Here is a 22,126-nt window from a genome sequence, read left to right on the forward strand (position 1 = left end):
TAGAATTATCATGGGTTTTGATTTTCAAGCTTCTTAGATTAGATATAATATTCTCTCTCTCTCTCTCTCTCTCTCTCTCTCTCTCTCTCTCTCTCTCTCTCTCTCTCACTAGCAATTTTTGAAAGTTCAACTATTCACTTTCCTGTGCAATTTTCGGAACTGATATGAGATTCATTTAATGAGTAAACCAGAAAAAGTTTCCTTGAGTCGGCTTGGATTGTTTGAAAGCTGTGTGGACGGCAGTTTATGTCTAGTTTTATTTTTGGACTGCATCAATGAAACTTTGAGAGAACCAAAGAGTTATGCCGCTACTTCATCAACTTTAACGAAACTTCACCACAAAAATGTTACTCTTATCTAATGACGTCAAGGTTTAGCTTTGTTCTATGTTATTGGAATACATTTCTCAGTGGCTGTAGTCATATGCCAAATGTTTCTCAAGATCTCTATTAAATACATTTCAGTGCACTTCCTTCAAATTTCATCTAGATGCAGGATACAAGTATAAAACACTGTTATAGCCACCAATCTTGGTGACAACTGAACAATACTGTGTTTCTCAGGAGATTTGGTGGTAACTGTCCTCAAAATAAAGGAGTACTGTCACCATCTGTTCTTTGAAATTTCAGATATGGATAAATTTTCACGTTTCTGGGGACAGATATAAATATATTTTTAATCTTTGTCAAATTGGTCATGTAAGTATACACATATGCTTCCCTTTATAACCTCAGATACTGTACTTTCGATTTTTTTTTCTCCCACTTACATGGACCACTGTGCAATATGATAATTTGTTGATCCATCTCATACAAAATATGGCATTATGTATTAATTTTTGTTCACACATTTTCATAATTTCGAAGAAAGTAAATTGTAAATGTCATTTATCAACATTCCATCAAACAGCGTATGATTACTCCTTCAAAGTTAAGGTGTGGTGTACTTTGTCATATTTCCTCCACATCCAAAAGGAAAAACTTCAAAATGCTATAAACGCCCTATTTATTTATTTATTTTTTTTCCTTGTGCCTTTGTCCTGCATCGGGCCAGAGTTACCAAGGTTATGAATGGATTTAGGGTGATTAGTTTATGGGGTGGTAAGATGCCCATGCTGTTGCCAGTCCATCCCCCCCCCCCCCCCCCAGGTCACAGTAAGTGTATCCAACTGTCTGCATGTAATGTTACCTATGTCCAAGTGGATGGAAGTCTTCTAAATGTTTGCAAATCATGTGACTGAGGCGTGACTTGCAAACCAGCCCATTATTCACTTAGGGGGATGTAGAAAATCGCATCAACCACACTTTGACTGGCTGGCACACCAACCCTCAATGTTAATCTGCCAGGCAGTTCGATCCAGGGGTGACACACCTCCCCGCCTCTGAAGAAGCACCATAATGAAACTTCCTGGCAGATTACAACTGTGTGCTGGACCGAGACTCAAACTCGGGACCTTTGCCTTTTGCAGGCAAGTGCTCTACTGACTGAGCTACCCAAGCACGACTCACGCCCCGATCCCACAGCTTTACTTCTGCCAGTACCTCGTCTCCTACCTTCCAAACTTTACAGAAGCTCTCCTGCGAACCCTCGAAAGGCAAAGGTCCCAAGTTCGAGTCTTGGTCCGGCACACAGTTTTAAACTTCCAGGAAGTTTCATATCAGCGCACACTCCGCTGCAGAGTGAAAATCTCATTCTGGTTCCAGCACCATAACACTTAACGCTATCCACGTGGTAAATATACTGTAAATCTGAAATTTTTTTATTGACACTTTTTGTCAAGTATCAAAAATGCTACACAAATTTCATTTTTGTTCATCTGATGGCAGGAGGAAGAGATATAAACTTACAAAACAAAAAAGGATTACATTACAACTGGAACCAGACAAACTGTTATAAGTGTGGAACACAACCTGCACAATAACTTTTTCATACCATTCATAGGAATGTAGTAAGAGGATGTTCCTTTACTCTTTGTTGGTGACAGAAGTTCACATCTACCTTGTGCCTGATAAGTAAGGAGTTGCACACAGTTTTATTAACTACTTTTTGGAAACCTTTGATCTAATTCATCTAAAGACTGAAGCTGTTAAAATTACGTATTTCAGAATTTTAATTTTATATTAATAATCTTCCAGATTTATAGGTTCTAAAAAGTATTTAATACAAAGTGAAATATTTTGACAACCACCTCATCTCCATGCAGATGCATATTCCTACAGCAAAATTTAAAAAATAATATGTTTGACAGTTGTTTGGCTGTATTTCATGACACACAATTTACAGTGGAAAATAAGATATTAAACATCACATAAAAGTTCCAACATTTATTTTAACAAGCAAGTAAAGGGGCTAAAACAAGCTTATTTTCATGTTCTCTTCAAAATCTTTGTAACAGGTAGCAAAGAAACTGAACATTGTGATGGACCACAATAATCTACTGAACTGTTATTGCTCTTAACCAGGTAGCAGCCTTCAAGTGTTTTATTTCCAGATCATGAGAAATAAAAACTGCATTTTGAACTTTATGCAGTATCCTTTGTTACACTTGAAGCCATGAAGGGCCATTCCACTGTTTTAGCACCAACTAAGTGTTTTAACAGTGGGAGGCAGAATTATTATGTCTGTGTCAGCTAGACAGTCTTCATCACCTTGGATTAAAATTCAGATCTAAAATTATTATAATTACATATTATATATCCAAGTCTTAATTTTTAATGATTCACCTAAAATAACATGAGTGAACAATAACATAGTGAACTGCACATTTAACAGATAATTTAGTTTTCACAATGATTACCTATTACACTCAAAAACATGCATTTTGAAATGATTTCATATAAAATTAAAAAAAATTGATGTGTAGTATGAATTAAACCTAAAATATTTCAATCAAGTTTCACTGGCTTGCAATCGTGCTATGGACTATTTCTTCCTCTTCATTTACATTGTGTTTGCTGCAGTTACTATTGTTCTGGCAAGTTCTGTTTTGTGGCAATCTAATGCCTTTATTATTCGAACATGTAAATGCACAAGTTTTTTTAACAGTTCAGGGTGCAGGCATAACTTTCAATCTGTCAAATGCTGCTTTCTCCAAAGCTTGCCGATGATTTGGATGAGCTATTTTAATCAATTCATATGCTCGCTGGCGCAAAGTCTTGCCAAACAGTTCAGCAATTCCATGCTCTGTCACCACATAATGAACGTGAGCTCTTGTTGTTACAACACCAGCACCTAAGAATAGAAAGTTTCTCATTTTTAACCATTTTTGCGTATTACACTACTTGTAAATGTTAATCTATCACAAATTATATTTAGAATTTTGATGTTTCTGCAGTTTGTTATTCATGGCTACAATGCACGAATACAAATTAACTGATCATAGAGTAGGTAATGGGTGATACTTTGTTTTTGCCCTGTGCACTGTATATGTAAGCATATGTATGATGAGAACAATACTGATGAACATGAAACACTTATAATTTCTTAGAGTATGTCTGCTAGTGATCTAAACTGATAACTCCTCTCGAAATCTGTCATGTTCTTAAATCAAACTACATGTTTATTAACAAGCACAATGGTAACAACAGAAACAATCCGAACGTCAGTATAAACATCACTTACCAGGTTTGATAATAGGTACAATTTTGGATTCATTCTTCTTGGTTACAGATGGGAGAGCAATTATTGGTTTGCCTTTACCATCAAGAGCTTCTCCTGCACCTCTGATGAAATCTACTTGTCCACCAAAACCTGCAACATAAATTATTCCAGAATTTCTGTTTTGAAGTTGAAACATGACATAACAGGGCTCATAGAAATTTCCTAGATGTCATCCTTACCTGAATACATTCTTGTTCCTATAGAGTCTGATACTACTTGACCAGTAAGATCAACTTCAATGCATGAATTTATAGCAGTCATGTTTGGATTCTGAGCAACGATTTTAGTGTTGTTCACATAATCCACTTCTTTCATTTCTGTAAGTAACCAAAAGCTTATTAACTTCTCGCATTATAGTAAACTAATGTGAAAACATGTTCCCATTTATTCATCTTACCTATGAAAGGATTATCATCAACAAAATCATACAGTTTCTTTGTTCCAATTAGAAAACTGCCAATTATTTTTCCTTTGTGAATTGTTTTGCGATTGTTAGTAACGCAACCCTTCGCTACTAAGTCCACCAAACCAACGCTGAACATTTCAGAGTGGATGCCTAGATCTTTATGGTTTCCCAAAGCATTCAGAACTGCATCCGGTATACTACCAATACCTGAAGAGAATAAGGAATAATTCACCATCATTAATAATGTGAGAGAATTTGCATTTTAATGTAACTTTTCATTTGTAATAGCCATTTAAATAACTGTCTTTTCTTAGTTTTAAAACTATGTAAGTGACTGTTTGAAATTGTTTGAGCTTAAGTAATGGAACATTCTGTAGTTAAAATCTGTTAGTGCCCACTTACAAGGTAATCAAGATTTTAAAAAGTGCTTGTCACACAGCATCACTAAAAAAAGAAACTTTAAACATTACCGGTACTGCCAGTGCTTTTCTTCTCTTCATAAAAGTACACAGATGAACATAATTACAAGAATTTCCATACACACACAATTTTAGAAAACTATGTCTGTACTGAAAGCTCATCATTTCTGCATGGTGTGATCTAAGTTTGATGGAATACCCAAGCTGTTAGTAAGGATCTCTGTAATTACTCTGAGCTTTTCAGAAACTGACGGTAAACTTAGGTAGACGAACTAAGAAAAATATGAACTAATATGTCACGTAAAAAGTTTGTTTCTAACTGAAAATCCAGTGGAATAATATTCAAATAATGATGATTGCCCCAGCACGGGTGGCCAAGCAGGTATTTCTGTCATCATCTTACGTCCATTCAAAAATTATTTTCTTCTTCTTCACCTCATTGACCAAAAAAATAAATTACAACCATTATTTGTTACTCTATTGTAGTTGCAATTAGAAATGTCTCTTGTATGCAAAGACCAGATTTGGAAATGGTGTCCATTATCAAACAATCACCTTAGTCATAAATAGTGAAACATAATAAACCAGAACATTTGCAAACTGCCCAAGTTGGCAATTAATGCTTGCAAAATCACCTACAACATAATCTCACTGCTTCTTGCCACCATACAGCACCCACCCTGATGTTGTGTGACAACTCATGATTGCCAACTGTAGCTATTTACAAACATACTGATCATACTATGTTTCAATAATTATGACAGAGGTGATTGTTTGAAAAACTGGTGTTGTGTCCAAAACTAGTCTCCACAAATAAAGGGTATTTCTCATTGTGATTTTAACAGAGTTACGAACAGTAGTTTAGCACAAGTACGTTGCTGACCCATTTTTCCTGTATCATGCTTGAGGTTCATAAAAAGTAAACATTAGTGAAAAACAAAAAACAAACATTTTTCTTCCCAAGACTTTACTATATTATCCAACTGTTATGAGACAAGGTAGTAGTTATAAGAAAATAAACTATAAAAATCAGTTTTATTTCTTTCTACAGGGGAAGAAATCACATAAGAGTGTGAGATAAATTAATGTATGTAAACAACACTAAATTTCTTTTGAAAGATCTCACCCATCTGAAGAGTAGCACCATCACAGACAAGGTTTGAAGCAATATGTTGTCCAATCTTAGTTTCTTCTTCATTGGGTGGTTGACCTCCATGTTCAGGCAATGGACAATCCATTTTCACAGCATAATCAAAATGGGACATGTGCACCAGAGCATCACCAAATGTGCGGGGCATATGGCAATTAACATGTGCTAGAACAAAAATTATTATTTCCATCACACTTTATGTGAAAACTAAATGTTTGTTACATGTAAAAAAAACAGTAAATGAGGCTGTCTCTCGTAGAAGTGTCCTGAATGGGTAGTAAAAGTAGTGATGTGAATACTCTAGCAGTTGACAACACTGAAGAAAATTAGGCACACAACAAATTCAGTCCTGTTTTGCAGCAGAGTACTTGGGAGCACAGAGGGCATGATATAAATTGTACACTGACCAATGCCTGCAGCCATTTGACAGTCTTTAAATTTAGTTCCTTTATAACGTGATTTATTTTTCACAGAAGGTTCTACATTTTATTAAAAACGTACTGACTTACCTACAATAATTTTTGAATATGTTAATGCAGCACGCACACAGTCTACACTAGTTCCCAGGCTACAGTAGCCATGTCGGTCTGGTGGAGAAACCTGCAACATTGAAATAGTTAGTCAAATATACTTTTACAACTGAAATTACATATGATGATGATCTTGAATTTTAAAATGCTTACAGAAGGAAATTGGAATGTGTAGTTAGAATTATAGTTTATTCCTCTCAAGATATACGTTTACAAACCATTTGGTCAGTTAGTTGGTTGCTCCATAGATCGTATCACAATAAACATTAGCATATGGGACATTAAAATGAAATAAACAGATAGTGTGAAAAAATATATATATATTTATACGGCTAAATGGAGCCCATTTACATGATCTTTCTCTGTAAAAGTGACAGAATATTTCTACTCAAAATTTTCCCTATTGTACAGAAGGAGCTGTTAAGGAGATACTTTTCTTGAATCTGCATTTGGAAACACTTCAGCTACCTGTCAAACTCTTATTTCGATAGACATGTTATTAAACAGTACAGTTTTGTAGTGGCACACTTCATCCCTTTCTGTGTCAAAGTTAGGATCATTAAAGGGTAATGCAGATCATTTTAGAATTTGTGTGCAGAGTAGTTATTGATACCTGTGGAGTTGCCCTTCTAAAACAGCGGCCTATCAGCATCATGTTTAATTCAGTCTGGGAAACTATCCTGAATTAACTATGCTTTACAGAAGAATCTATGTACATTACATACTGTCAGACCGCAACTTTTTAATGCCTTGCCAGAAATCCATCCATACGAACTTCCACTTTTTAGTAAAGATCTTTCTTATTTCAGAAGAGGATGTCAGTTTAATTTTTATTTTATTTTATGTTCTCTGTATAGCTGCTTCACTGTACTTATCTTTCTTTCTTTTTTGAAGTACTTGCACCAATTTTTCCACCTTTTTAGTAAAAACAGACTAAAAAATCTGGCACACAATAGCTGTCTTTTGCAATGGTTCTATTCTCTTTAACAGGAATAATGTCATCTATAGCTTCTCTCTGTGTGTCTCAAAAATATTCCATACTAATTTTCTTCTATTGTGTGATCTGTCAGTTTCAGACAAGATGTGCATAATCCTGGGACTTTATTTATTTATTTATTTATTTTTACAAGTTTTCTCAACATAAAATAGAGAAGTGTCTCTCGTGAAGTACATCTGGATCTTTCCGTGTTCTGGGTATTTTGCCCAAGTCCTTTTTTCTTTGCAAAGAGCCTGACACCTGTTGTGATACAAAGGTCACTATATTTTCATGGAAACTACTTCCATTAATGGATACAAAGACTACAAGTGAATTAAGAAATATGATGAATTAAGAACTAGAATCAGGTTCAATGTAAACTCCATTGCATCCAACATTTTTAAGCTTTCTTTAAAAATCTGCAATAATTTTGTCAATCAGTCTCACTGTTTCAACTGCTTCTGGCCTGGACATGAAGTCAAATTACATAATGTGATTAACGAGACGTCATGATCTGACCATCTGTTCACCATAGAATAGGCATGTCTTTCTAAGTTCTACTTGTTGTATGAATACATTATCTATCAAGCTGCTACTGTCTTAAGCAGCACTGGTAGGGAAATTTATGATTGACATTAAACTGTAAGTGGCTAACAGTACATCTAGATTGCATTTCCTGTCAGATACAGTTCAAGAAATTTACATTAAAATCACTACAAACTAAAAATAATTTTAAAAAAGTTCATGTCGATCACTTCATTGGCGAAAGATCCCAGACTAGTACCCCATTTGGATCTCTGACACTGGACTACCAAGGAGGAAGTGACCAGCAGAAAAAGTTTGAACAACCAATGAAAGGATAACATTGTATGAGGTGGGGTGTGGAATGTCGAAGTGTGAATGTGGTAAGAAAGCAAGAAAATCTGAAAATGCTAAGGCTCCATCTACACATAGAGTGACAGTTATTGAACTATATGAAATAAAATTGTCAAATTCTGAATATTTTGCATTACGGCTTTCAAACTGCACGGTTGGCTGTGGGGCATGATGGGAATTTTGATGTGAATATGGCTTAGTTTAGTGGCAAAGCTCACTTTCATTTGGATGGGTTCATCAATACGCAAAATTGGCACTTTTAGGGGGATGAGAATCTGCATTTCAATGGGTGTCTGTGTGGTGTGGAATGTCCCGTCATGGAATAATAGGTGCGATATTCCATGATGGCACGGCGACCACCAAATGATATGTGAAGGTTTTGGAACATAATTTCATTCCCTTTATCCAAAGAGACCGTGATTTTGAGAAGATGAGGTTCATGCAAGATGGAGTTCAACCCCACTGAAGCAGGAGAGTGTTTGATTTCCTGGAGGAGCACTTTGGGGATCGCACTCTGGCTCCGGGGTACCCAGAGGCCACTGGCATGGGCCTCAATTTGCCACCATATCCTTTGGATCTGAATACATGCGACTCTTTTTGTGGGGCTATATTAAAGACAAGGTGTACAGCAATAACTTCAAAACCACTGATGAGCTGGAAACAGCCATTCAGGAGGTCATTGAAAGCATCTATGTTCTGACATTTCAGCAGGTCATGCAGAATTTCGCCATTCATTTGCGCCACATGATCATCAAGGATGGCAGGCATATCGAACATGTCATAACACAAATCCAAGTATCTGTAGCAACATTCACATGTTGAATAAAACATGTACACTCCATAGTTCGTAAATATTTCACTTTTTTTTTCATACCGTCCAATAATGGTCACCCTGCATAGGGGGGAGGCGTAAGTGAAATACAACAGAAAGAAGATAAGTTTTCTGATCAGATGAGTATAGAGTAATATAAGCAGAAGCATAAAATGGAATAAGGGGAGAACAACTCATAAGAAATTGAAAAGTAGGGTGGAGAGTGGGCAGTATTGTGAACAGTTAAGTGACAGCACTGCTCTCATCAGAACTGACAGCAAACCATGACCAACAACAATATATAACAAAAAGAGATACATGTGTCGATGTCACAAGCAGAAGATGGGGAGAGGGAGGGAGGGGGAGAGAGAGAGAGAGAGAGAGAGAGAGAGAGAGAGAGAGAGAGAGAGAGAGAGAGAGAGAGAAACTATATGAAGACACTCAACAAGTAATTTAATATGTAAAGTGAAAAGAAAATCAAATAGCATGGGGAAATGGAAGGGGGAGGAGTAGAAGAAAGGGCTATGGGAGAATATGGGCTTGGTACTAGGAATGAGAGAGGAGGAAGACTCGAGTTTTGTAATAAATTTCAGCTAGTAAAAGTGAATATTCTGTTCACGAATTACAAGAAGAGGTGGTATACTTGTGAAAGGCTGGGGACAGGGGGGGGGGGGGGGGGAGGAGGTAAGGAAAGACTTCAGTTAGATTACATCATGGTCAGGCAGAGATTTCAATATCATACATTGGATTGTAAGGTGTACCTAGGAGCAAGTATTGACTGATCACGAGTAGGATGAAGTTCAAGAGAGTAATCAAGGAGAATCAATGCACAAGGAACTGGGATACAGAAGTACTAAGGAATGATGAGCTGTACCGTAAGATCTCCGAGGCTACAGACACTGTGATAATGAATAGCTCAGTAGGCAGTTCAGTTGAAGATCACAGAAGTTGGAAAGAAAAACACAGGTACAAGGAAGGTAACTGCGAGGAAACCACGGGTAAAAAAAGAAATACTTCAACTGTCCGATGAAAGAAGGACATACGGAAATGGTCCAGGAAATTCAAACTGAGGTCATTGGTCCCTTGTTCCCAGTAGAACAATTATACAAGGAAAAGAAAATAACAAAGAAGACGTACAGCACGATAACAGGAGAAAGGAACAATCACTACAACGGATGAAACAGGACAAGAAAACCAGGCACAAGAAACAGGGAGAAGAGATTAAAACCAAGAAAGCAGATTACCGGACTGGCTGACCATGAGAATAAAAAAGGAGAAACCAGCTAATCTGCAACACATTAAAACCTCCACCCTGAAAGTCCTAGGGTGGAGGACACAGTGGCAAAGGACATGCACTAAAACTCAGATCAAATGATAAAACCCACACTAATGAATGAAACGTATAACTAAAGCTGCTGCTGAGGCATTGTAGCCCAACACTGAAAGTAGGGTGCTGGGAAAGTTAAAAGTCCGCTGCAAAACAGATAAAAGTGGGCAATCCAGGAAGAGGCAGATGACAGTCATTTGGGAGCCACTGCGACACTGAGGTGGGTCTTTGTGGCGGACAAGGTAACCGTATGTAAGCCACATACGGCCAATATGGAGCCAACCAAGGCCAACTGATTCCCTGCGAGAAGCCCGCAGGAAGGATTTTCACACATTCACAGTCTCCTTAATGACATGCAGTTTGTTGAGCATGCTGTTATGCCACTACAACTCCCAAGGCCAAAAAATCATGCGGTGTAAGGCAAAACACAGATGAGTTTCAGATATGCCCATCTCCATGAGTGGTTTCCGCTTGGCCTGTTTGGCCAGTCTATCAACAAGTTTGTTACCTGGGATTCCGATGTGTCCTGGGGTCCAAGCAAACACAACTGAGTGACTGGACCATTCCCGTGCAGAGATGGACTCCTGGTTGTTCGTTACCAAAGGATGGCAATGGTAGCACTGGTCAATAGCTTATAAGCTGCTCAGGGAGTCAGAACAGATAAGAAACGACTCACCAGAACAGGAACGGATGTATGAGATATGGCCACAAGCTCTGCAGTGAATACACTGCAGCCAGCAGGCAAGAAATGCCGTTCAATATGGCCTCTGTGGACACAGGCACAGCCAAATTTACAATAAGCCATCGAGCCATGTGTAAACAACTTCAGAGCCCCAGAACACATCAAGAATCGAGAGGAATTGACAATGGAGAGTGGCAGGGTTAACGGAGTCCTTAGGGCCACGCAGAAGGTCCAGATGAAGCTTCAGCCGAGGTATATACCATGGAGGTGTACGTGAATGGACCTAAAGTAGATGTGCTAACGGCAAGGACTCCAATTCAGAGAGAAGGGATCACATGCGAACCACAATTGTGAGCCCTGACCTGGGCCGCCAATGCGGGAGATGAACTGCTGTAGGTGGGAAAAGGAGACAGTAATTCAGATTCTCAGGAGAACTACGAATGTGTGCAACATAACTAGTGAGCAGTTGTGCATGTCAGATCTGAAATGTTGGGACTCCAGCCTCCACCAGTGCGCTTATCACCGGACTCGTCCTAAAAGCTCCTGTCGCTAGGTGAATGCCACAGTGATGCACTGCGTAGAGAAAATGCAATGCTGAAGGTGCCGCCAAACTATAAACCAGACTCCCATAGTCAAGGCAGGACTGAACAAGGGCTCTGTATAGCTGCTGCAGCTTAGAGCAATCTGCACCCCAGTTGGTGTTGCTCATGAACGGAGGGCATTGAAGTACTGCCAGCACTTCCGCTTAAGTTGACAAAGGTGAGGTAGCCAAGCCAATTGGGCATCAAAAACCAGTCCTAAGAATCGATGTGTCTCCATTATAGTGAGTGGATCAACATTAAGATTAAGTTCGGGTTCTGGAAAAACGGTATGACGCCGACAAAAGTGCATGACATGACTTTGCGACTGAAAACTGGAAGCTGTGCCTGCACCTTGTGAATGGCATCCTCTAGGCACCGCTCAGCAACACCGGTACTGGTGGAGGAGTATGAACTGCAGAAGTAATCCACATACAGAAAGGGTGAGATGGATGGCCCTACAGTTGCTGCTAGACCATTAATGGCCGCTAAAAATAGAGGTACACTCAATACAGAGCCCTGTGGGACCCTATTCTCCTTGATATGGGGGGAACTATGGGAGGCACTAACTTGGACACGGAAAGTACAAAGATATAGGAAATTCTGGATAAAAATTAGGAGCAGGCCTCTGAGACCACAATGTAGCAAGGATATGATGTCGCCATGTGGTGTCATGTGCTTTTTGTAAATAAAAAAAGGTGGCAACAAGGTGTTCAGATGGCAGACTCCAGGGACACAAGATTATCAGTGGTAGAGTGACAAGGCAGAATCCGCCCTGGCATGGAGCCAATATGCCATGTGACTCCAGGACCCAACCCAACCGCCGATACACCATATGTTCCATCAACTTACAAAGAACATTGGTGAGGCTATTCACATCAAGCGGGTTTAAGCACTGGTATGATGGTGCTCTTCTGTCCGTGCGATGGAAAGATGCTGTCGCATCAGATCCAACTGAAGATCATGAGGGGATGTCGCTTTTAGTCCGATGAGAGATGTTTACTCACCAGACTGTGGATCCGGTCTGGCCCAGCAGCTGTGTCGGGGCAATTTGCAATGGCACTGAGAAGCTCCCACTCTGTACATGGGGCATTATAGGTTTCACTGTGGCGTGTAATGATGAGGACTTTCCCTTCCATCCACCATTTGAGAGTGCGAAAGGCTGGGGGATAATTCTCCAATGCAGAGGCGCGAGCATAGTGCTCAACAAAGTGTTCAGCAATCGCGTTTGCATTGGTAGACAAATAACACGGCATTTATGTTAACACCAGGAACACCTGTTGGGGTCTGGTACCCAAAAACTCGTTTCATCTTTGTCCAGGGAAGGTGACGTATGGCACCCAATGGTCAAGACATCTCTCTCCCAACACTCCTACAACCGTATTTTGATGAGGTGGTGGATGCGGGCATAGAATCATTTAAAGGCTATGAGGTGCTCCAGGGAAGGATGCCGCTTATGCCGCTGTAGAGCTCGCTGATGCTCCTTAATTGCCTCAGAGGCTTCCGATGATCACCAAAGGACTGGTTTTAGCCGGGGGCACCCTAAAGAATGAGGGATCATGTTTTCCACTGCCAAAACGATCGTTGCAGTTACCTGCTCAACCACCACATTGATGTACCATGTGGGAGAGATTCGGTGGTGACAGCAGAGGTGAAATCATCCCAGTCAGCCTTGTTTAAAGCCCATTGGGGCAGGCATCCATAGGCCTGACGACGGGGCAGTGACAGGAAGATGGGGAAGTCATCGCTACCAAACAGGCCGTCATGTGCTCTCCAGTGGATAGATGGGAGAAGGCCAGGACAGGAAACCAAGAAATCAATGACCGAATATGTGCCATGTGCCACACTGAAATGTGTAGAGGAATCTGTACTTAAGAGCCAGAGGTTGAGTTGTGATGGTAAATTTTCGACATCTCTGCCTCGGCCATTGAGCAAGGTGCCACCCCACACGGGGTTACGAGCAAAAATCTCCCAAAACTAGGAAAGGTTTAGGGAGTTGATCAATCAGTGCAGCCAATGCATTCAGGGATACTACACCATCTGGAGAAGATAAACATTGCAGACAGTTATTTCCTGTGTTGTCCTTATCCTGACAGCCACAGCTTCAAGAGGTTTGAAGGGGCACAGGTTCACTGTATACTGAGTTCAGGACATAAACACAAACTCCAGCTGACACACTATTATAGTCACTACGGTTCTTGTAATATCCCCTATAGCCGCGGAGGGCAGGGGTCCACACTTCCGGGAACCAGGTTTCCTGGAGGGCAATGCAGAAATCATGTGTAAAGCTTAACAGTTGCCCTAGCTCAGCCAGGTGGTGGAAAAAACCACCGCAATTCTACTGGAGGATGACGTGATCGTGAGACTGGGAAGGCATGGAACACTCCATGAGGTAGTCTACGTGTCAGGGTCACCTGCTGCCACAGACTTGGTTCCTGAGCAGGCTATATCCATTGTGTCCAAGGGTCTGGCAAGATCTAGGTCCTCGGCAGGTGCCAGAATCTTCAAGTCATCCTCAGACACAGAGCTTGTAGGCTGCGGTGATGTGGGTGCCACCACAATTTCCTTGGTTTTAGGGGTCTTCTTTCTGGATTTCCCCTCACTAATCCTTGGGTTTCTCTGGCTGGGAGGGCGTCACTGATTCCGTCTCTGGGACGGAGGATGATCATGAATCCCTGCAACCAGCTGCTTTTGGGTCCTTCAGCCACTGGCGGGTGTCATCTTTCCTGCTAGCAGAAACCTGATAGTTGGGGGGACACTGCTCCTGAGGTAGGTGGTGCAGGGACAACAGGAAAGGAAGTGCCACCCCATCATTGAGGGGGCAGGTGTAGTCTTCTGGCTCTGAGAGGCAACTGGAACTCTTGGAACTGATGGGATTACAAATTTTCTCGTAGTGGCGGCTTAAGAGGTGGTCATAGCCACAGTATGTAGGTGCTCAAATTTCCTCTTAGCCTCACTGTAGGTCAGTCGGTCCAGGGTCTTGTATTCTATGATTTTCCTTTCTCGCTGTTAAATCCTGCAGTCTGGTGAGCAAGGGGAGTGATGCTCTCCGCTGTTGACACAGATGGGAGGCACGGCACATGGAGTATTGGGATTGGATGGATGTCCACAATCTTGACATATGATGCTGCAAGTACAATGGGAAGATGTATACCCCAACTTCCAGCACTTAAAGCACTGCACTGGGGGAGGGATATATGACTTGACACCACAGCAGTAGATCACCACCCTCGAAGGCCAAGATGAAGGCACTGGTGGCATCCTGATTATACCTCAGACCCCAATGGACGCGCTGGATGAAATGAACTCCTCGTCGCTCTAAGTTGGCGAGCAGCTCGTCATCAGACTGCAAAAGAAGGTCCCTGTGGAACATAATACCCTGGACCATATTTAAGCTCATTTAAGGCATGATGGTTACAGAACCATCACCCAGTTCGTCACAACCGAGTAATGCCCCTGAATGGGCAGAGGATGCTGTTTTGATCAAGGCTGACCTAGATCTCATTTTGGACAAGCCCTCCACCTCCCCAAACTTGTCCTCTAAATGCTCTACAAAAAACTGAGGCTTCATCAAGACAAAGGATTCCCCATCAGCGCTCTTACACACAAGGTACCGGGGCGAGTAAGGTTCGCTGACATCCTTAGCCTGGTTTTCTTCCCATGGTGTGGCCAGGAAGGGGAATGATTTATGATCATACTTCTTTGCATTGTACTGAGACTTTGAACACTTAGAGACTGCTGGCGTTTGATCACCAGCAAGTGATGACGTGGTACGCTTCATCGCGCATCAACTGCCCTGATGCCACCCACTCCAATCAGGGGCCCTCCCCACGGGCACCACACAGCAGCAGCAGCAGCAGCAGCAGCAGCAGCAGCAGCAGCAGCAAAGGCCACCTGGCAGGATGCCCATTGCCTAGAGACCCAATGCCCCATGATGACAGGCATCTACTCCTTGGCATACGTGGGGATCCTTGCGTAGTCATGGGGCCACAACCAACATGGTTCATGGCGACCCCACCACAACAGACTGGCTACCATGCTGGATATGAGTTGCAAAGAATTCCATGGTCATCGTCGGCGCAGAAAACGACACTGCTTAGTGGGTGGAGGAAGACGCTCCCAGGAAGGTGTCGTCGCCAAAGAGATGGAGGATGAGCGGGACTGCAATGCCTCGATGAGGAAGTGGGCTGAAGATCTCAATGCATGATGGACACGATGCACATGTAAGGCGCCCTTCCCAAATTGGCTCGCTCTTCGGGAAAATTTTGGAAAATGGAGGTCAAACCCTACATGGGACCATCACATGAAGGCCAAAAGGTGTGAGACTCCTTTTAGTCACCTTTTACGACAGGCAGGAATACCTCAGGGCCGCAGGGGTGGGGGGGGGGGGGGGGTGAGAGACCAAGAATGAAGTACTCGGATTGAGGAGAGTGTAAGACAGGGAAGTAGTCTTTTGCCCTGTTGTCCATCTATAGTCAAAGAAACTATGATGGAAATGAAAGAAAGGTTCAAGAAAGGAATTAAAATTCAAGGTGAAGGGATATGAATGATAAGAGCTGCTGATGACATTGCTATCCTCAGCGCAAAAGGAAATATTACAGAATCTACTGAATGGCATGAACAATCTAACAAGTACAGAATATGGATTAAAAGTAAACTGTAAAAAGACTGCGGTAATGAGAAGTTGTAGAAACAAGAAAACATCAGTACTTGTGATCAATAAATAGGTGAAATCAAGGAATTCTGCTACCTAGACAGCGAAACCACCCATGACAAGTGGAGCAAGGAAGACATAAAAAAGCAGACTACCACTGGCAAAAAGGACATTAAATTTCTGAAAATATTCATTTGAAGCACAGCACTGTATGGCAGAGGGACATGGACAGTGGGAAACTAACAGAAGAGAATTCAAGCATTTGAGATGCAGTGCCACAGAAAAATGTTGAAAATTAGGTGGAATGATAAGGTAAGGAATGAGGAGATTCTCTGCAGACTAGACAAGGAAAGGAATACATGTAAAACACTGACAAGAAAAAGGGACAGAATGGTAGCACATCTGTTAAGACATCAGGTACAAGGAGGAGCTGTAGAGGGAAAAAAACTGCAGAGGAAGACAGAGATCGAAATAAATCCAGCAAATAATTGATGACATAGGCTGCAAGTGCTACTCTGAGATGAAGAGGTTGGCAAAGGAGAGGAATTCACGATAGGCCACATCAAACTAGTTAGATGACACATTATGATTTTCTAACCCTATGGGTATCTGCTGTTCAGACAGACAAGTGCAAGTGATATCAGTATCTCAAGCTAATCAGATACTGCTGACAAAGTAACACCTCATTTACTTTATTTTTGACCCCTCTAACACAGTGATGAAGAATGCTGATTCCACTGTTCACTCTATTATTATAAGATGAATTGGGAGTCTTTGTCAAATCCATTTCCTATTATTTTCCATCTGATTTCTGAATCTGACCCTGAAGTCAACGTCTCACCTGACACCAATAACCACAGTGATTTGCCTTTGTCTCTCTTAAGTTTCCTGGTGATTGTTGTTCTAACTTGTCCTTAACCCTCCTACTCAGGGATGGGTCATGTAAAGCATATTTCCACCTTCTTATAGCAACTACTGAAACCGAACAGCAGAGTTAACCCAGCACTGGTCATGGTGCTAAAGAACCTCCATACAACCCACATTTGTGTGCTCAATAGCTACTCCTATTCTGGTCAGGTCATCTTTAATTTGGTCTTCTGTTTTTAGCAAAGCTGTTTCCAGTTCCCTCAACTATCAACACCCGGTCTGCTTAGGTGCATTTTTACACATTTGTTCTAAGGTCTCTGTTACGTGTTTTAACACTGTGTTTTAACACTGTTTCATCAAACATATGACTGTGTACTCTGCATTTTATTTTTCATGTAACTGCTGCCCCACGTCCCTCCTATGACTGGTACCTAGCAGCAGAACTCTTCTTTTCCTATTCTGTTTTTTAAGTGAATTATCTGTAAGTTTCATAGCATTGTTGTTTACTTTTGATTAGCAATTGTACTGGATGGCTCGTAATGTGTCAACAAATGATTCACTTCCAAAACCAAGCCATGTTGTAATTGAATGGTGTCTCCACCTGTTGATGTCTTATGGGTTTGATAGAGATGATTATTGCTGGGAACTGGCCGAAAGAACTGTTTTACAGGATTTATACTGAAAACATTCTTGATAAGATTGTATGACCATATATACCGCAGGGCTGTTCATGCACACATCCTCCCTCATACTGTTTTGGCTGCTTTAATTTAACAGAGACAACTCACCTACTGGGTCAGATTATCTACTCTATCCATCATTTTGAGGGCAGATGATTCAGCATTCAGTCCCAGCAATGCTGAGGACAATTTAAAATCGTTATCTTATTGCTACTCTACAGACTGAGTACTTCACTTGAGTACACTAACAGGCAAGTCCAATAAAGGTGAATGGATGGGGGATTGGAACCTGTACAGCAAATGTGTCAAAGAAATGATTCCCTCACATGTAAGACGAGCTCTGAGAACATCTGACCCTACCAGACAGTCACCTGCAATTCCAGCCCACACATTAATCTCAAACTGATGCCAATGTCTGTCCTGTACTATAGGTTGATGATTGAAACTGCCCCAGAAGTGTTGGCTGTGGAAATCTGTTACTCAATTTCTTCCAAATACTGCCCTTCTGTAAACAAAACTGAACAGAGAAACAAGGGATTGGCAGTTTGTGCAAAAGATCATCGCAGAAGTTCTCTAAGGATGAGTGATCGTCAAGTGTAAGGCCCCGTAAACATTAAAGACTATACGGATACGTGAGCTGTTTGCGGAGTATCCTCTGTGTTGAACTTGGAAACGTAAAACATGCCTGGGCCACCTGGCTCTTCTTAGACAGCCTGTAGAATGCACTCATCCTAGTCAGGCATGTGAGCAACATGTGGTCTTCCGTCTTCCTCGACCCATATTCTGTGGTGCTACGGATCCTGTCTTGACAATGCAACAATACACAGCACCAAAAGTTGGATGACTCTGTTGTCATAGCTCTGGAAAAACGGCCTCATGCCCGTCATCACTCACATGGACACACATAAAAATTATGTCAGACTACTTGTGAATTAATATCCTTTTATGTTTTAACGGAACACTTTCAGTTAACTCACTACCTGCATATACATTGGACACACTGAAGACAGATGAATCTCTCATGTTAACAAGCCTTCCTGGCAACATAATGTCATCTACAATAGGAATCAAACGGGAACATAGAAGTAGTTTGGTCATACTTGGGAAGCTGTTGAATGTCGTTCTTCATTAATAACCAAGAAAATAAAGGACTTTGGGACATGTGTTTGTATGAACTTTTTTCTTTTTTGGTGTAAAGAACCTGTCCCAAAAGTTGTAGAAGTATCAGATATTTTGCAACAGAATATGCAAGGTAGAGCAGCAGAGTTCATCTTGCAGAGGGAGTATAAATTTGAAATTGGACAATGTAGGGGCAAGTGATCAGCCACTGACATACTGAAAAAAAAAGCATGTTTGTTTAGGTTATTGTTTTCTGAATTTTCATACCAATAGCTAGTAAATCACAACCATATGACTATCAAATCAAGTGGAAGAATTTTTATAGGTACTGGACTGTACTGGTAAATTAGAATAAGAAACTGACTGTACATACAGAACAATGCACATTACTTAAGTATGGTAATATCCAGAAAAAATCTGGACTCTGAACATAACAATAAAACTTGAAAATTTTAGGAATTCCCCAATTAAAGTGAGATACAGATCACAGCATTAATTTTCTGACAAAAATATTCATATTTCCAAACGTACCTGAATAAGTGCTACATCAGGTTTGACAATCTTCTGATGGAAAAGCTTAGGAATTTCTGACAAGAAAATTGGTATACAGTCCGAACGACCTTCAGCTACTGATTTCCGTACATTTGCTGCCATGAAGAAAGAACATGAGCGAAAGATACCTGAAACAAATAGATATAATTAATATAATAAACAGTATATACTCTGCACTAATGTACTTTGGCAACGCATTAAGTGCTCCTGTACTTCATTTTCTTAGACAAACACAGGGTGTATTTTTAAAGTGATTCTGTTTTCTATAAGCCAGTTAAATGAATTTTTATTGCACCCTGTTATGAATATTTTAGTAATCTTCTGCCAGTTGTAAATTTCTCTCAAGTAACTTTAATAATTCCAGAAATAAGGTATACAAGATCTAATCTTCAAGAAACAAACAAATTCACACTCACTTACGTGACTCCCACATATAATCCAATTGTTGCAATACCTTCAGACTGCCGAATTACATTCTTGTCGCATGATTTCAAGACAACTTCCTGAACAAAGAATTGGGGGGGGGGGGGGGGGGCATGCGCTGCTCCACCTAGCTCTCAGGGAAAGGAAGACTTAGTTCAGCAAGATGGTTTTGTTTCAAGAAGTTGTTATGGATAAATGTTCTCAGTCTACAAGATGAAACAATGTTTTGAAATATTCAAATCAATGTTCCTTTAAGACAATTACAGCAATAATTTTGACTTTTTTACAATGTCATTAAGCACTGTTCATGAAACATTTAAAATTACTGTGGCGGGAGTTTTACAACCCATGTGACACTTTCTTATTCACAGTGATATGTACATTCGGTACGGAACATAAAATGAAAGCGACGCTTTAGGGTTATCTGTTGACTGTATATCTGCCTCAATGCCAGTAACGTGTATTCTTATCACCACCAGGATGTAAAGCTAGTTCGTGTCCGTAGTATAACACTACACATGCACCCTGGGTAACACTAAATCAAATAGCACATACTGGCAGTCATATAATCTGAGCATCTCCTGACTGTAAGACACTTTCAGAAAGAGTTATGTCACCAGACAGACCAAACGGCCCTTCTCAGGTCCCTCTGACCAGGAAACTTGGACCTGTGGTTCGAATTTGTCACATAAACATAGAAGGAATAAGCTTTCCTAAGTGCCAGTTTCTATCAAAACTATTAAAAAAAGACAACATTGACTTGGTTCATATACAGGAAACCCATAGTGATACAGTGCAACAACTAAATAAAAGTGCAAAATACCATGCTATGAGCGTTGGGAGCGACCTATCATAGGTCTTATGCAGTAGCCACATATGTCAAACAAAATATTGAAAACGCTTTCCTAATTTCTACATCCACCAACGAAGACATTTATAATGTCACAAAAATCGGAAGCATTACTGTCTCCAATATTTATAAGCCACCTGCTACACCTTGGCCAGCCCACGTTCTTCAAACTCAACCACATCCCGCTGTATACGTTGGAGATTTCAATAGTCATGAACAGTAAGTATGAAGACAATGACTCAAATGGAGAAGCATTAGCAAAATGGGCAGAAGACAAATACTTATACCATGTATTCGATGCTAAGGATCGATTTATGTTTAAATCAGCTGCCTGGAGACAGAAATACAATCTAGTTCTGTGTTTCATCTCATCCAGCAACAAGGACCAACCTTTCATGGCGTCACATAGTGTTCTGCCTGACTTTCAGACTGGGTTCTCCACAGATCTAGACAAATGTTTAGGATGGATACCACCTACTAGCAAAAATTACCAAAGATTTGTTGGTGCCATGATAAGCAGAGTCAAGAAGCACGTACCAAAAGGGTACCACAAAGAATACATCCCTGGACGGTCCCAAATCAGCAGAGAACTATACCAGAGCTTCCTTGAATCCGGAGATCAGGAAATAGCGGATGAACTGCTTCACAGCATGGATGCTGCCAGAAGACAAAAGTGGACGGAAACTGTAGAAAGCCTCAATTTCCAAGCACCTAGCAGGCAAGCGTGGTCACCGCTGAGAAAACTAAGGAGCGGCCCATCAGCACAACGACAAAAAGCAACGGTAAGACCAAATGCCATAGCTGCACATCTAGTTAACACGTCTAGTACACCAAAGGATAAAAAACATACAATGCAAGTGAAGCGAGAACATAAAATCTTAAAAAGAAATAAAGAAGAAGAAGCCACAGAAACTGAACACGCTCGCCCTTTCTCTAGCGAAGACATAGAAAAAGCTCTGAAAGATGCCTAACCAGGTTTCGACAACTTCACCCAGAATTCATAATAAACTGTGGTAAGTATACGAAAGTATGGCTGGCTCGATTTTTCGCAAACAACATGCAAACTGGCAACATCCCACAAGAACTCAAACGCTCTAAGGTAATAGTTATTCTAAAGCCTGGGAAGCCAGCTGACAACCCAAAATGCTACAGGCCAATTGTCCTGCTGTCTGTAATTTACAAATTACTGCAGAGGCTTATATATAACAGAATTAGCCCAGAATTGTTCAGGGTGATCCCAGTTGAACGAACAGGCAGACTTACGGCCAGGAAGAAGTTGTACTGACCAGGTGTTGTCACTCACTACTTGCATTGAGGCGGGATTCCAGAAAAAAATGAAAACATTAGTGGCCTTTATTGACCTCTCAGCAGCTTATGACATGGTGTGGAGATAGGTCATCATGTACAAAATTCTCCAAGTAATTCCTTGCAAATCTATAGCACATTTAATAGACAGCATGCTCAATGATAGGGTGTCCCAAATAAGTATGAGCACCAACTACAGCTCCATCAAAAAACTACCACAAGTATCAGTGCTCGCACCATTCCTCTTTAGCTTCTATATTG

The 22,126-nt window shown here is 40.8% G+C and overlaps 1 protein-coding gene across 1 annotated transcript in view; it reads right to left on the minus strand.

Moving 5' to 3' along the window:
* Positions 1-2,238: 2,238 nt before the first annotated feature.
* The window catches only part of LOC126354109 (4-hydroxybutyrate coenzyme A transferase), a 118,551-nt gene continuing 98,663 nt past the window's right edge, over positions 2,239-22,126 (minus strand). The window contains exons 3-9 of the mRNA XM_050003502.1: positions 19,267-19,415; positions 6,145-6,235; positions 5,612-5,800; positions 4,058-4,273; positions 3,840-3,977; positions 3,622-3,750; positions 2,239-3,231 (exon numbers count right to left, since the gene is read on the minus strand). Coding sequence (XP_049859459.1) covers positions 3,047-3,231; positions 3,622-3,750; positions 3,840-3,977; positions 4,058-4,273; positions 5,612-5,800; positions 6,145-6,235; positions 19,267-19,415 — 1,097 coding nt within the window. The 3' untranslated portion in view covers positions 2,239-3,046. The remainder of the gene's footprint in view (positions 3,232-3,621; positions 3,751-3,839; positions 3,978-4,057; positions 4,274-5,611; positions 5,801-6,144; positions 6,236-19,266; positions 19,416-22,126) is intronic.

Source organism: Schistocerca gregaria, chromosome 3 (assembly GCF_023897955.1).
Source record: "Schistocerca gregaria isolate iqSchGreg1 chromosome 3, iqSchGreg1.2, whole genome shotgun sequence".
NCBI lineage: Eukaryota > Metazoa > Arthropoda > Insecta > Orthoptera > Acrididae > Schistocerca > Schistocerca gregaria.